The following is a 16,887-nucleotide window of genomic DNA, read 5'->3' on the forward strand; positions in this document are numbered from 1 at the left end:
AGAAATGCATACTACATTGTATCCTCACATCTGGATATGTTAGTCTCCATTTCACAGCTACTGTACATCCCCTTAAATGAAAAGTCACAAAACAAAATCACTATCAGGAAGAAAAAAGAAATTAACAACACCATGAAGTTAAATAACACGCTACTAGATGACTAACGTGTAGCTGAAGAAATGAAAATTAAGAATCTTCTTGCAAAATATGATGCTATTGTATGACCTTTGAGTCACTGAAGATTTCAATCAGAAGAAAGTGTTTTGAAGAGATGAAACCAACAGAAAACAACACTACCCATGCGATGCAGTTTCCGCTAATCTTTGTTGGTAAAATATGTTTCTTCTAGACAATAAACAGATGGGTTTTGTTTTTTAATCCAGTGTACTAATCTATCACGTTTGATTGAACTTAAGCCATTTACATTCAGAGTTTAAAATACATGGGTGGTACTTTGGTCCTGTCATTTTAGGAATGGGTTGTTCATTGGTTTAGTCTTCTGTTGTCATTTTACTGGGATGTTCTTCCCGTTTACCTTTGGATTTGGTAGGTGCTATTCCTCTTCTCTGTCAAGAGAACATCTTGAAGTATCATTTGTGGGGCAGCTTTGGAAGAGGCAAATTCTTTTAACTTTTGACTTTACTGGGGAAGAATTTTATTTCATTTTCAAAGACAAAAGAAAGCTTTGCTGGATATGTTATCCTAGGCCGACAATATTTTTCTTTTAGAATCTGGAATATGTCACTCCATTCTCTTCTGGCCTGTAGAGTTTCCTGTGAGAGATCCCCTGTGAGTTTAATTGGCATTCCTTTATATGTCAATTGATTTTTTTGACATGCACATTTCAGGATCTTTTTCTTATGTTTTGTTGAAAAGCGCTTGATGCTCATGTGTCTTGGTGAAGATGGCTTTTGATCAAGCCTGTTGGGGGTTCTGTGCCCCTCCTGGATCTTGTTTCCCAATTCTTTCTCCAGATTAGGGAAATTTTCCTTTATTATTTCATTAAATACATTTGCAAACTCAGCTTCTCTTTCTGCACCTTCTGGGACTCCCGTAACTCTGATATTTGGCCTTTTAATAGTGTCTTTCAATTCTTGAATACTTTTTTTGGCCTGTTCCAGCTCTGCTTCCAGCTTTTTGTTTTTTTCTCCCTGATGACAGGAAATACCTTCCAATTCTGAGATTCTTTCTTCTGCTTGCTTCATTCTGTTTTGGACACTTTCCACTGTACTTTTAATTTGCTCTACTGTGTTCTTAATTTCTGATATATCAGCCTTGACTTGCTTTATTGCTGCTGCTGCTTGTGTAAAACATTCCTTAAATTCTTTGAACTCTTGTATGTGCTCTCATTGTTGACCAGAACCTTTAAAATGAGTCTTATGGATTCTGTGTCCCCCATTTTCTCGATGTCTTCTTCAGTTAACTCTGAGGTTGGCATAGGGTTTTGCTGCTTCGCAGGGAAGTCTTCAGTAATATTCATTGTGCCTTTGTCTCTTCTTTTGCTCTTGGTCATTGCACTTTTGGTTAGCAGAATCTTCTCCTTGAGGCAGGTTTCTAAGCTATGTCACCCACAGGTCTACAGTTTGATTTTACTAATTGTAGTTGGTACACAACTCTTTGCTCGCAGCCAACTGTGCCACTCCCTCCAGCGAGTTCCAGGTCTGGGTTCTTATGTTAGATTTCCATAAAGAACTCTGTAGCCCCAACTCCTGGATCACCTCTCCACCTCCTGTGATACCGTGCTGAGGCTGCACCATTGTCTCTGCAAACTTTCTCCCACTTCCAGCTGGAGCAAGTCCCAGGACTAGGGAGACACAAGGTGTCCTATAAAGCCAGATTGTTGGTGTTGTTGATCTTGCCGGAACCTATTGGACGTTAGGTCTGGGTGCCACATGGACCTATTTTGACCCGTATGATGTCACAGTCGGTATTATTTTCCTACGGGACCAGGGCTATCCACAGAACTCAATGAGTCCTCGCGAGCTCAGCATATGCACAGTTCACTGTTGTTCCCTGCAGTCCTAAAGCTTTTGCCACAGTGAACAAAACGGCACCTGACGTGCCCCTACTAGAATTCTTGATCTGCTGGCCATCAGGTCTGAGGGCTACCCAGACCTGTCTTGGGTGGAACCTGTAGAATGTCACATTGCTGCAGTTCACTGAGTCAGAAATGATTTCACTCCCAGCTCAGCGTATGCTCAGTCCTTTCCCTTGCCATTGCCTGCTTACGCAGAATGGCGTCCAATGCAGCCCTAGGGGGCTGACTGGGCTGTGAAATCCACCCTGTTCTTGCACTGCCCATTTGGGATCTGCTGCTCCGTCTCTGCTCCTGGTCAAATCAAACGGACCAGCAGGACGGACAGTTCTTTGTCTGGATTCACCTTCCAAACTCCCGAAAGTCCCTTCCCACCTGGTTGCTGGTGGAGTTTCAGCTGCTGGTGCAGTTCAGATCGTCGTTAGCTGAATGCCACTGGAATATCAGTCACTGAAACACCACACCGTTGTTTCTGCTGCTTTCCTGTATCTGTTAGTCTCCAGGTGCCCCTCTGCTGTTGTTCTGTCCTCTCATATTTCCAGGAATGTGTCCTCTGTGCTTCATCCTGATTGTTTTTCTGTCCATTTAAATGTGTCGTTACCCTATTCCCCCATCTTGATTCTCTCCAAAATCTTGACCATACTTCTATCTCCTACATTGAATCCAGTATCTAATTTCTCAAAACAAAATAGTCTCCAATATACATCTTATTTCTGGTCCCAGCAGAACTTACTGTTTAACTGGTAGTACTGGGACTATGAAACTAGTTATTCCATGGAACCCATATCTACTTAGGAAATGGTGGTAACCCATGACAAGTTTGTCCAGAGTTTTGGGAATAACACACTCAAAGTGCTTAGTACAGTAACTGACAAATGGCAAGCGTTAAATAAACAAAGACAGTTCTAGTTATTATATAACTTAACACTGTTTATTACTTACAATATGGGAATAATACCAGTAACACATCTTACAGGGTAACTGTCATATATATGGAGAATTAAGAACACTGCAAGGTAAATAATGAAGGTTATTTAACTTTTTACTCTTATTACTAATATAAAGCTATTCTGATAGGCAAACCTTCTAAAACAGAGAGATCATGGCAGGGAGAAGGTATAACTACTGTTAAGCAACTGCTCCTGGAATAAAATGCCATGCATATTATTAAGTTTGCACAGATGAATAGATGAGAAACAAAAGAATCAGACTGGCAAATAAAGATAAATATTTTTCAGTCTTCAAATACCATCTGAGATGAAAATACTGTTACAATGATGCAAATTGATGATACTTCAAAAAATTATAGGGCCCGGTACAGCAGCCTAGTGGCTGAAGTCCTCGCCTTGCATATGCCAGGATTCCAGATCATCGCAACTTCAAATCCTGGCTGCTCCACTTCCCATCTAGCTCCCTGTTTGTGAGGGCAGTCCAGAATGGCCCAAAGGCTGTGGACCCTGTACCTGCATGGGACATGTGCAAGAAACTCCCAGCTTCAGACCAGCTCAACTCAGGCCGTTGCGGCAACAAGAGGATTGAACCAGTGGAAAAAAGATCCTCCTCTGTCCTATCTGTAGATTTGCTTTTTTCAATAAATTAATAAATCTTTAAAAATGAGAAACAGCAAGCACCAACGTAAGGAAAATATGATTGTACTTAACTTTGAAATTTACACACAGTAGTTTCATAATACGCAGTTCTCTATTAACTTCCTGAAGACTTCCGGTATTGTACGTAGTTGATTTGGAATTTAGTAATTAGACATCAATACATCTCAGATTCTTTCCCATGCCTATAGCTACAAAACACTAACTAGAATGCCAATTGACTCCACTGCCAAAACTAATTACTGGTACCCAACAGGCCCAGAAAAATTTTAATTACATGCTCTTTCTTTTAACATGTGTTTATATTTGAAGATTCTCTTCCCTTTCTTAAAAGATATCATTTCAGAGACAATTAAATTAATTATCTACTTTCAAATCCCAAAACCCCTCCAGTTCTAGACACATACCACTGACAGCAGCAAACTCTGAAAGGCTCAATGAAAGAGAACTGGTGATTGGCTTTGGTGTACAACAGATCACACGGACGTGAAGTAATTAAATTTTTCAGACAAAATATCTAATACTGAAAAGCTTAATGTAAAGCGTTATCATTTGTCATGCATTAACAAATGCAGTCTATCATTAACCACATCCACAGGAAGAGCTACACTTTTCACAGCAGCCTTTGTGTAATTTTTGTAAGTGCTAACGCTTTATACTTTTGGGGATGCAATGAAACCCCATATTTTTAACCCAGGTTGGTTCTACTCACTCCTAAGGATAAGACAATATTATGCCAGGGTCCGTGCAGTAGGTGTGAATGACACAAAGGTGTGAAGAGAACAGCTCCCTGCATGGCAGGGCCCAGGGAGCTTCCAGCTGTTTGGCAGGGCCCGGCGGATTTCTCTCTGACCACCTTGATGCAGTCTCACCACCCTTTTGCATGGACACTCAAGCACCCCACTAAGAATCCTGTAATCTATTGAGGCATTGTTTGTCCCTGTGAGATGGCTTTGGCAAATAATATCAGCTTGAGAGTTAATGTTACTGATAATGTCTTGGTGAGTGAGCCTTTAACTGCACACAGGAGTACAATCAAGCCCATGCTGTTTCCAGACACCTTATTGTGTACCTACTCTTTGCCATAAAATCTGGCCTGGACATTTAAACATGCTTTCTGGGAAATGGCTTGATAAGAATTTTACAAACTAATGGAAATGATGGGAGTATGGGTTAAAACTGCCATGACAAAAAATATAGCTACTGGGACCCTAAAAGCTATCTTGTTACTGGGACCCTAAAGGCTATCGTGTTACTGGGACCCTAAAGACTATCCTGCTAAAGCAAAAAATATAGTTACTGTGACCTTAAGGGTTAGCCTGTCCTTGCAACTCTTTAGAACATAGAAACTGTAGTTGCTTTAGCTGCTTTCATAATTTCTAACTAGAGGAAATATAGGCTGATTTCACTAACATCACAAAGATATACTTTTGATTATTGTTTGATCACTTATGAGGTTGTAGAACCTGCAGTTGTAGAGGAACTTAATTTTTGAAACCTTTTGTCTCAGATCTTTGTTTTTTTCTCTTTGGATGTATTCCTCACATTAAGTGATGGTTAAGTTGTAGAATAAGAATTGTAGCAAGAGTGTATTACTGAATAAGATGTGTTGCCTACTGAGAAATTCTTGGCTGCAATGTTGGAATGGATAATGCCCTGCCTTAAGGTGAAACAATTTGTAGAATTATCTTTGGAAACACTCACTTGTCCATTGTAGAACTGAAACTTATATGGAGTAAACTTGGCTCATTGCTAATTACAATTCTTTCCGCCATTATAACTCTTGCTTTGCTTGTTCAGTTAACAAACTGTGTGAGCTTGCTGACCTAATGGCCTTTAGTGCCAATGGCCCGTAATCCCCATAGACCAAGACTCCGGACTTACTAACCCATACATAATTCAAGGTAGGGGCCTGGTTGTCACAGGTGGCGCCTAGGTTAGAGCCCAGACCTGAGGAGAGTGGATGAAGACTGGCAAACCAAGATAAGCAAGGAATGCGGAATCCTTCCTCAATCATTTCTCAAGAAGTTGTAAATTGTGCCCCCCTGAAGCTATGTCAAAATGCCCCTAAAAGAAAACTTTGTACTGCTTCTGTATAAATAAAGCAGACAGCTTTCTCGCAATGTCCACAATGATCAAGGAATCCTAGTGGTCCGTCTCTCTTTTCTTTCTCTCTTCTTCTTTCTACGCCTATCTCACGCACCCTTCTCGAGCTCCGAACTCTCGGCTGGAGCTGGACTCCGGCAATATTACACCCATAAAAGTGCATAAACGTTAGACTTTTCAGAGCAAGGAGTTTTAGAATAATCAACAGGTGGGCAGTTAGGAGGGTGGTTGAGTGAGTGGAAGGGACAAAAGAAGGATACTAGTTTTATTACTAGCCTTCCTTAAAAAACATCCAAATGACATTCTTAAAAAAAGCAATGATGGAAGTGTTATGATAATTTAAAAAAGAATTATTATAATGATTAGAAAAAAATTTTAAGGCTACAGTCTAATATGAAAATATGGAGGATGGGCTCATGGTCCAAGAGCTGTACTTGTACCTTCTATTTATATTCAAACTGTTTCCAGCAACCATTAGATTATCTTTTTGGAACAACAAAAGATTAACACCTCATATAAATATGGCTATAATTTGTAAATGCTTTGAAAGCTGTACTGTTTAGTTGGGAAAAAAAATCAATAAGCATGCTTGAGCCAAGAATAAAAAACAGATAATAGAGAAGCCAAACATGAACCCCAATAGTTACTCGGAGTTGAAATTTTCACCTAGAGCTTCATCTAGATGAACCGAGACACACACTGTAAGTCCATCTGTTATTAAAGGCTGCCAAAATGCAAATGCAGCAAAAATAATTTCAAGCAAACTACCATCACAAAATAATATTCAAGAACCCTTACTCAGGAGGGAATGTCAGGAATTTTGAAAAGTTTCTTAAAAATTCTGTGCACGCCACCTACCCTCCACTCTATCACCTCCCTAAAAAAGAAAATATGCTTATGTCATGTGGCTATTTTGATAATACTTAAAATTCAAAGAGCAGTGCTTAGCAAAAGGAAAACTCATATCTGCAAAAAACAAAAAAAATCATTTGTAGCTATTACTGCCAGTATTACATCCTTACTATATCAAAGGTCAAGGATTTATAGATACCAGATACAAATCAATTTACTATAAAAATCTCATCTTTCCTGAAAACTCTGGATAAGAACAAATATTTTTTTTCTTTATTAATTTCATTGCATTATGCGACACATTTTTTTATGCACTGGGATTCCCCCCACCCCTCCCCAAACCCTCCCCCACCCCACGGTGGATTGCTCCACCTTGTTGCATTTCCATAGTTCAAATTCAGTTGAGATTCTTTCATTGGAGGTTTTGACCAATAATAAGGTCCAGCATCTTATTGTCCTGGTAAGTTCAATGGCTTCTTGGTGAGACCATCTCTGGTCTGAAGGTAGAAGCAGCAGAGTATCATCCCAATCAGGTAAAAAACCCAACATAATATTTACAACCATTTACAACATTATGGCATTAATTGACATGGTATTGATTAACTATTATGTTACTAGGGAAATGCAGGTTCTCAACCACAACCTGTGACTTCTTCATAGACATTTCAATTTTGGTTTATATTCAACCATGTTCTATATAGCTTAAAATGGCTATAGATTGCTATTCAGCTGTCTCTTGTCTATTTTAATGTTAGTATTTAGCATTTTATAGCACTGAAGCATGATTTTGCTGAACCTGGTTGTTTTTCGGGTAGTCTAACTCTATAACTTTAACAGGACATATGTCAACAGTTTAGGTGAACGTTTTTTGGGAAGGGTGTGCAGAGAAATCTTTATCACCCCAGAGAGGAGTAACTGGTGGAGCACAGGACATGCCCAGCTAAGTTTTTATACCAACTGGTCTGCGTGAGCCACGGACGCTGATCCACAGTGTCTAAGGCTAAGGTTGTGACAGGTGAAGGGCTAGGCCAAGCTGAGTCAGAGCAACCACAGGTAGGCAGATCACTGGCTGGGAACAGGCTGCGGTTGAGGGGCTAAGGGAACACTGTAGCTGGGTGGAGGTTCCCACCAAGGGGCACATGAGCTAGAAAGGGGCTGCGTCTAGTCAGGATACAGTTGTCTCCTACTGCTTTGAGGATTAAGCAGGTGAAGCGCTTAGCATGATGCCTTGCACAAAGTCAGCACTCAGTAAGAACTAGGTGTGAAGAAACAAATATTTTTAAATATAAATCTTCCTTTTACAAAATTCATCACAAAACGGATAATTACCTAAGAAGTTGAATGCCTATTAATTTACACAAAACGATACATAGAAGAATTCAATATACAGAAATACATACAAGCTATATATCACCCTTCCCTGCTTTCTTTCAGGTTTAAATGTGAAAACAACAAGGATTCACAATTATCAACCAGATTTGAAAACTTTTTTTTAATTGAAGGTACTGTATAAAAAATAAAACCAAAACTATAGGAACCTCAAATAAATAAACTGCCCCACAATATTCAAGAGAAGCCAAAACCAAAAAATCTGGTTCAAACCCTTTACACATACACAAAAACTTCCAGAAAAGGAAGATCCTTCAATTTGAGCCATCTTACCTATTAAATCAGGTTTGTGATTGGGAGCAAAAAGGGAGTGAATTAAAACAACCAGTATCCTATATGGGCACCACTTTCAGTCCGCACCGTTTCATGTCCAATCTAGCTCCCTGCTAACATGTCTGGAAACAACAGCAGCGGATGACCAAGCACAGTCCACTCTGGCTTTTGCAGCCACGTGGGCAGCAAACCAATCAGTGAGTCAAAGATCTCTGTTAGTCTCTGTATAACTCTGCCTTTGTTAGGAAAAAAAAAATCATCTTTAACATTTCTTTTTTTTTTTTATTAATTATTTTGCATTATGTGACAGTTTCATAGGCTCTGGGAATCCCTCCACCCCTCCATGCCCCTCCCCCCTGGTGGATTCCTCCACCTTGATGTAGTATTACAGTTCAAATTCAATCAAGATTCTTTCCTTGCAAACATATACCAAGCATAGAGTCCAGCTACTTATTGTCCAGATGGGTTGAACAGTTTCTTGGGGAGGCCATTTCTGGTCCGAAGTTAGAGCTGGTAGAATATCATCCCAGTCAATTAAGAGTCCCAATATAACATCAACAGCAATTTGCAATATTATGGAATTGACATGGTTTTGAGTAACCAGTATTTTAACATTTCTTTTTAAAATACATTTGTTTATTTTAAAGGCAGAGTGCCAGAGGGAAGGAGAGAGAGTTCTTCCATCCACTGGTTCACTCTCCAAATAGTTACAAGGGCTGAGATGGGCCAGGTCCTTCCTTCAGGTCTCCCATATGGGTGTAAGGGCCCTAAGATATGGAACTCCCTCAGCTGCTTTTCCATCCACATTAATAGGGAACTGGACCAGAGGAAGAGCAGCTGGGGCTCAAACCAGCAACCATATGGGATACAGATGTTGCAAGCCGTGGTTTAAGCCATTAGTCAAAACACTGGCCCTAATTAATATATCTTTTTTTATAAAAAGAAAAAAAAAGCCTTCTATAAATTTTTTTCTAGTCCCACCTGCAGCTGTCTTGACAGAACCAGAATAATGATTTTACAGACTTTGTACAGCTGATGGGTGGGTGCTCTGCAACCCTGAGCTAAAACACTGTTTTATTTGCCCAATTCCATCTCCTTTTACCAGGCTCCAGTCTTCATTTTTACAGAAAAAGTAAATAGTATTGCCAAGATTTTTAATAAAAACTGAAAAAAAATTTTTTTAAATCATTGCCCTAAGCAAACAATTTCACCACTAAAATTTATTCTGCCTTCAGAATATGTGAGTCTGCAATCTGCATTTCCTTTTTTTAGAGTCCAGACTCATGTTTCTAGCTACCAAATAGGTAACTATACATTCAATAAACATCTCAGTCATCACAAGGTAACGCAACAGGCACATTATCTCACCATTTTCCTTAAGCTTCATCTGGTAATGAATTCCTTCTCTCAGTAAATGAACAAGCTTTATGGTCATGTAAACTAGAAGCTTTAGGGTCATATCTCAGTATCTTGCTCAGAATCGAAGCCAATCTCAAAAAAATCCTGCTACTCCTACTTAAACAATTTGGTTCTGTGTGTTCTCCAGTGCTATTCTAACAATTTAATTATTCATCACTGCTTGTTTGGGGGCTGCGAAGAGCATTCCACATGGTCTCCTTTACCTCTAGGATCTCCTCTCACCTCCAACTGTAGCAAAAGTCTAATGTTTCTATTCTTTACACTTCAAAATCTCTCATGCATTTTCAAACACTTCAAACACTTGAGACAACGAAATTAAAAGCCCAAACTGCTCTACATAATATGAAAACTATTCACAAAATACCTTTCTTTATGGTACCTCATATATAATCTTATCACATCAAAACCCTAAAAGGTCATATTTTCTCCCACCTACATACTTTTGCTCCATTTTTTTTATATCTGCAAATGCATCCCACACTCTTAGTCCAGGATCTTTCTATAACAGAAATAGCCTTTATACCAGATTACTCAATTTGTGAGATAATGGTGACAGAAGTCGAAACAAAAAAGGCCAACTGGAAATTACTACCTTTTTAATTACAACTTAAAATGCTTCTGTCTGAATGTAAGTATGCAATGACCTATACACCATATCTGGTAAAATTGTTAAACTATAGAAAAGAGCAATATACAATTGATTTTAGGAAGCTACATTTCATTGCCAAAATCATTATTGTCACTTTCACATACAACTCAGATGCCTATAATTAGATCATATTATTTAGAGAGCAGTGCAGTTTTGATGAATTACTTTCTTAAATATAAAGTTTCACAAATCCTACAGAATCAAATGATTTTATCATTGACAAATATGAGACACACCTTGACTAAATGCCTATGGAAAAATTTCCTATCCATTCATAAAGGCAAACACCATCGTGAAACCTATGAGGAAGATGCAATATTGACAGACAATATTAACATGAATTGTTCATTACTCATACTAAATAACTTCCCTTGAAAATAATTCAATACTTCACTGCTTCACAGAAAAAAAAATTATACAAAACTTCCAGAAACACAGAATTCCTCAATATGAGGCATCTTACATATACATTCAAGTTTGTGAGCTGGAAGCAGAAAGAAAGGGAATGAATTGAACCAACCAACAAGATTCTTACGAAAATGATTTAAAAAGACAAACCAAATCTTTCACAGTATAAAGTAATGAACAATATACTTTCAGTAGATGACAGCAATTAGGACCAGCATTATGGTGCGGAAGATTACGCTGCCACCTACAATGCCAGCATACCATATGGACTCCTATTCATGTCTGGGCTACTCCACTTCTAACCTAGCCACCTGCACATTAGTGAAACCTGCATCAAGATCCTGCCTCCTGGCTTTTACCTGGCAATTATAGCCATCTGAAGAGTAAAGCAGCTGATGGGAGATAGCTCTTTCTCTCTGTAACTCTTTCAGAGATCAGCCAAAACTGCCAGTTACACAACATTTTAGTAGTATGTACATAAAAATAATATATGTATCACACATTTACCATATTCCTATCAAAAGCCAACTAATTATAGGGCTAGAAGTTTAGCCTTAGCAGCTGGCTGGGACACCATATCCCATATCAGAGTGCCTGGGTTCCATACCAAGCTACAGTTGTTGACCACAACTTCTCATCAATGCAGATGCTGGGTGCTGGCTTAAATGACTGGAATCTTGTATACTCCTGAGCTACCTGGATTAAGATCCCGGCTTTAGCCCTAGTCAAATTAATGTTGTGGGCATCTGGCAAATGAACCAACAGAGTGGAGCATGCTCACTCACTCATTCTCTCTCTGCCTCCTAAATAAGTAAACAATTTTTTAAAAAGCCTATTACATATACCAAATGCGGCCCAGAGAAAATAATTTCTATCTTTACGGAACAATGGCAATTCTTTACAATCTCACAATGAGCTAATTCTTTACAATCTCACAAATTTTGAAGGATACTGATCTGTCTGTGGTCTTCGAAAATTCTCTGGAAGATTGGCTTCATATAGTAGTCTTGCTTTAGTATTTCCCATTTCTTGCATGCACTATAATAAAAGAAAATCAAGCATTTACATTACTATTAACATTAATAAGTAATTCCTACACACACATACATATATACAAATGCTAAGTAACATTGTTTCTAATGTATGCTATTATTGGAAATATATTTAAACCACAATTATACAATTACTCAAATTCAAAATAGAAGTTTATTTTTTAAATTAATTATATTGCATTATGTGACACAGTTTCATAGGCTCTGGGATTCCCCCCATCCCTCCCCAAACCCTCCCCCCATGGTGGATTCCTCCACCTTGTTGCATAACCACACTTCAAGTTCACTTGAGATTCTTTCATTGCAAGTATACACCAAGCATAAACTCCAGCATCTTAATGTCCAGATAAGTTCAACGGCTTATTGGGGAGACCATCTCTGGTCTGCAGGTAAAGCCAGCAGAGTATCGTCCCGATCAATTAAAAGCCCCAACATAACATCAGCAACAATTTATAACATTATTGAATTAACTGACATAGTATTGAATAACCAATATGTTGAAAAAAACGCAAGTTCTTAACCACATCCTGTGACTACTTCATTGACATTTCAATTTTACTTTATATACAACCAGCTTCTATACACCTTAAAATGGCTAGAGATTACTATTCAGCTGTCTCATGTCTATTTTCATTGTAGTATTTAGCATTTTATAGCATTGAAGCATAATTTTGCTGAGCCTGGTATCTTTACGGGTAGTCTAGACTGGCTTATAACTCTAACAAGACATATGTCAACAGTTGAGGTGCAGAACAGTTTTAGGAGGGATGTGCAGAGAAATCTTCAATAAAAACTAGTGAGGAGTAATTAATCTTGGTGTCCCACTTAGCAAGGTATAAGTGAATCAACGCTGACCATTTCCTATCTAATTCTAAGCTTTCCTTGTTGTTCTGTCTTTTCTAGATTTTTTGTTTGTTTTGAGGGGTTTTGAGGGGTTTCCGGAGCGATCCTGATGGTCACTGCCAGAGAAGGTGGGGACCCAAAGTTGGAATCAGGCAAGGAACAGAGAAAGCTCCTCTCCCTAGTCCCGAAGGAACTTTACTGTTCTGTTTCTGCAGACCGCTCAGGGCTCTTGGCTGTTGTTCAGATACCCTTGGATTCTGTGAGGAAGGATTTGGGCATCTTCCATCCCATGTGGTGGATCCAAGTGGGAGTGGATGACCTCAGAGTTCTTGGCCTCCGAAGGCACTCAATTCCCCATGGTCTCCTTGACAGTTGGGATGTAGTCCTTGGTGCTCGTACTGATAGTCCATGGTGAGGATCCGGGAGTCTAGAAGTTTATTTTTAATACTGAGTTGTTACTAAAAAAACCTAAAATAAATAGACAAACAACAAAAAGTAGAGCTTGGAATCTGACAGGAAAGAGCTGGCGTGGATTGGCTCATGCCTCGCTGGGTGTTGAAGATTTTCCTGCACACCCCTCCCCCCCAAAAAATGTTCTGCACCTTAATTGTTGACAAATGTCTTGTTAGAGTTACAAGCCAGTCCAGATTATCCTAAAATCTGCCAAGATCAACAAAATTATACTTCAACACAACAAATGGCTAAATACTACAATGAAATAGACACGAGACAGCTGAATGGTACCTTATAGCCATTTTAAGGTATATAGCAGCCGGTCCTGTATATAAACTAAAATTGAAATGTCAATGAGCTAATCACAGGCTGTGGTTAAGAACTTGCCTTTTTTTTTTTTTTAACATACTGGTTACTCAAAACCATGTCAATTCCATAATGTTGCAAATTGCTGTTGATGTTATATTGGGACTCTTAATTGACTGGGATGATATTCTACCAGCTCTAACTTCGGACCAGAAATGGCCTCCCCAAGAAACTGTTCAACCCATCTGGACAATAAGTAGCTGGACTCTATGCTTGGTATACGTTTGCAAGGAAAGAATCTTGATTGAATTTGAACTGTAATTCTACATCAAGGTGGAGGAATCCACCAGGGGGGAGGGGCATGGAGGGGTGGAGGGATTCCCAGAGCCTATGAAACTGTCACATAATGCAAAATAATTAATAAAAAAATACTGAGTTGTTGTCAAAATAAATGCATTCACAGATTTCCAAACATGTATTCTCTGTATAAAGCATACTATTTTATATTCACTACTTTCTAAAAGTTTATTCCCTGGCTGTGGAAAGTATTGTTTCTTAAATATACCACACCACTTGAACAGTGGGATCCCCATGACTAATAACACAATACCAAATTGTGTTAGTTCTCGCATTGTAAACCACTCTAGACTTCTCAAAATTCATAATCAGGGTCACAATTAAGCTAGAAAATAAAGAAATAATGCTGGCCTAGAACAGTGCAAAATTAAGTTTATTTCTTTGATGTAATTAAGTCCTTTGATACTCTAAAAGCTTTCCCCACAAAAAAAAACTTAGACTAATGATCAAATTTCACTGTTATCTCTCCCTTAAAACTTATAACATATAATCAGTGACATGAAATAGTACCACAGGATAATCAAGATGGCAGAATAGTGTAAAGACACATTTAACCAGAGAATCATTAGCCAGGGTGAAGCAAAGACAGCATATTCCAGGAAATAGAAGAGAGGCTGGCAGCAAAGTGGTACCCGGAAACTGAAGGACATGGGAAAGCAGCAGAAACAACTGTGCGGTGCTGTAATGACCAGATGCCTCAGTGGTAGTCAGTGAGCAGTGATCTGAGCTCCACAAGCAGTCAGGTGAGAACGAAAGTTCACTGGGAGTCCAGCAGGTGATCCCAGGCAAAGAACTGCCATTCCTGATCATTTGTTTGAATCCACTAGGAGCAGAGAGAGAGAGATAGACAGACCCGCAGATCCCAAAGTAGCACTGCAGGAATAGTGTGGATATCACATTCCAGACCGCTAACAGAGCCACATGAGGCACCACTCTGTACAGGGCAGCAGAGGTTTGATGGCAGCAATGAACATGCACGAAGCTGGGAGTACACTTATTGCTGGCTCAGTGCATTGCACGGATGTGGCATCCTACAGGTTCCACCTAAAATAGGTCCAGGTCTATCCCCTAGACCTAATAGCAAATCAAGCACTCCACAAGTGGCACAAGTACCATTTTGTGCAGTGTGGCAAAAGCTATGCAACCAGAGAGACAAGAGTGAGCTGCACCTGGTAACCAGAATTGCAATAACCAAGAGCAAAGGAAGAGACACAGGCACAATGAATATTACTAAAGACTCCCCTGCAAGGGAACAAAAGCCTTTGTCAACCTCAGACTTAACTAAGGAATACACCAAGAAAATGAGGGGTGGAGAATTAAGAAAACTCATTATAAAGCTTAACAACAGTGAGAATCACATATAGGAGTCCAAGGAATTTAAGGAGTATGTCAGGAATAGCAACAGTGAAACAAAATCAAGCTAAATTATTAGAAATGAAGGACACAATAGAGCAAAATAAAAATTCAGTGCAAAGTCTCCATAATAGAATGAAGGAAGCAGAAGAAAAAATTCTCAGAACTGGAAAATATTTCTTGCCACAATGGGGAAACAATCAAAAAGCTGGAAACAGAACTATATCAAGCTAAAAAAGGTATTCCAAGAATTAAGACACTATTAAAAGGCAAAATACAAGAGTTATGGGGATTCCAGAATGTACAAAAAGAAAAGCTTGGTTTAAAGATGTATTCAATGAAATAACAAAGGAAAGCATTTCTAATTTAGAGAAAGGATTGAGAAACAGAAAACAGGAGAGGCACAGAACTCCCAACCAAGAGCCATCTTCACTGAGACACACGACAATCAAGCTCTCTTCAATCATAAGGAAAAGATCCTTAAATGTACATGTGAAAAAAATCAATTGACATATAGAAAAATGGCAATTAATTTCACAGGAGACCTCTCACAGGAAACTCTACAGGCCAGAAGAGAAAAACTTATTCCAGATACTAAAAACAAAAAATTTTCAGTCCAGAATAATGTACCCAGCTAAGCTTTCCTTTGTCTTTGAAAATGAAATAAAATTCTTCCACAGTAAAGAAAAATTAAAAGAATATGCCTCTTCCAGTCCCGCCCTACAAATGATACTTCAAGATGTTTTCTTGACAGAGAAATAGCGCCCAACCAAACCAAAGGCAAATGCAAAGAACATCCCAGTAAAATAACAGAACACTAAATCAAACAATGAAAAACCCATTGCTAAAGTGACAGGATCAAATTACCATCCATTCATATTAACTCTGAATATAAACGGATTCAACCCATCAATCACCTGTCAGTGATAACAGACTGGACTGAAAAAACAAAACCCATCTATCTGTTGCCTACAGGAGATAGAGTTCACCAACGATCATCAGTGGAACGGATGCTTTACTTCTTCAGAACTTTTTAATCAATGGATTATTCACTGAGTTATAGGGTAGCATCATTTTCTTCAAGAAGGTGCTTGACTTAATTTCTTCAGTAACAATTAGTCATCCAGTAGCACATTATTTAACTTCATGGCATTGTAAGTTTCTATTTTTCTTCCTTTTTTTTTTTTTTTGTGGCTTTTCATTTTAGGGGATGTACAGTAACTGTAATGGAGACTATCATTTCCAGATGTGAGGATACAATGCAGTATGCATTTCTGATTCCAGATTAGGAGTGGACTCCTAACGAAACCATTGATATGTCTTGATTACAGGGTGCTGGACTCTGCCATTTTCCATGCCTGCAATCATGGATTTACGACTGTTTTGGAAGAACTATAATATAGGGGTAATCAGTAGAGGTGGGGGAAAGGGTGTTGGGGAGGCGGTAAGTGAAATCCCAGAGCCTATGGAACTGTATCATAAAATAATAAGTCATCCCCAGTAAAATAGGAATAGTACTACAATAATTTCCACAGCATAAATAACTTTCAGTATCATCTATGAGTAATAACTAGCCAAACAGTATTTTCTTAATGTTCTATTACATCAGAAACTAAATGGGATGTTTACCAAAAAATGTAGAATTATTACAAAAAATTTATTATTTAACTAATGGAGAAAGATTTTTTAAAAAGATTTATTTATTTATTTTTATTGGAAAGACGGATATACAGAGAGGAGGAGAGACAGAGGAAGATTTTCCCTCAGATGGTTCACTCCCCAAA

The 16,887-nt window shown here is 38.6% G+C and overlaps 1 protein-coding gene across 4 annotated transcripts in view; it reads right to left on the reverse strand.

Moving 5' to 3' along the window:
• The window catches only part of SMAP1 (small ArfGAP 1), a 160,411-nt gene that overhangs the window by 76,258 nt on the left and 67,266 nt on the right, over positions 1–16,887 (reverse strand). For all 4 annotated transcript variants that reach the window (XM_058661533.1, XM_058661527.1, XM_058661520.1 and 1 more), the window contains exon 3: positions 11,692–11,777. In XM_058661533.1, coding sequence (XP_058517516.1) covers positions 11,692–11,777 — 86 coding nt within the window. The remainder of the gene's footprint in view (positions 1–11,691; positions 11,778–16,887) is intronic.

The sequence above is a fragment of the Ochotona princeps genome, chromosome 1 (assembly GCF_030435755.1).
Source record: "Ochotona princeps isolate mOchPri1 chromosome 1, mOchPri1.hap1, whole genome shotgun sequence".
NCBI classification, from domain to species: domain Eukaryota; kingdom Metazoa; phylum Chordata; class Mammalia; order Lagomorpha; family Ochotonidae; genus Ochotona; species Ochotona princeps.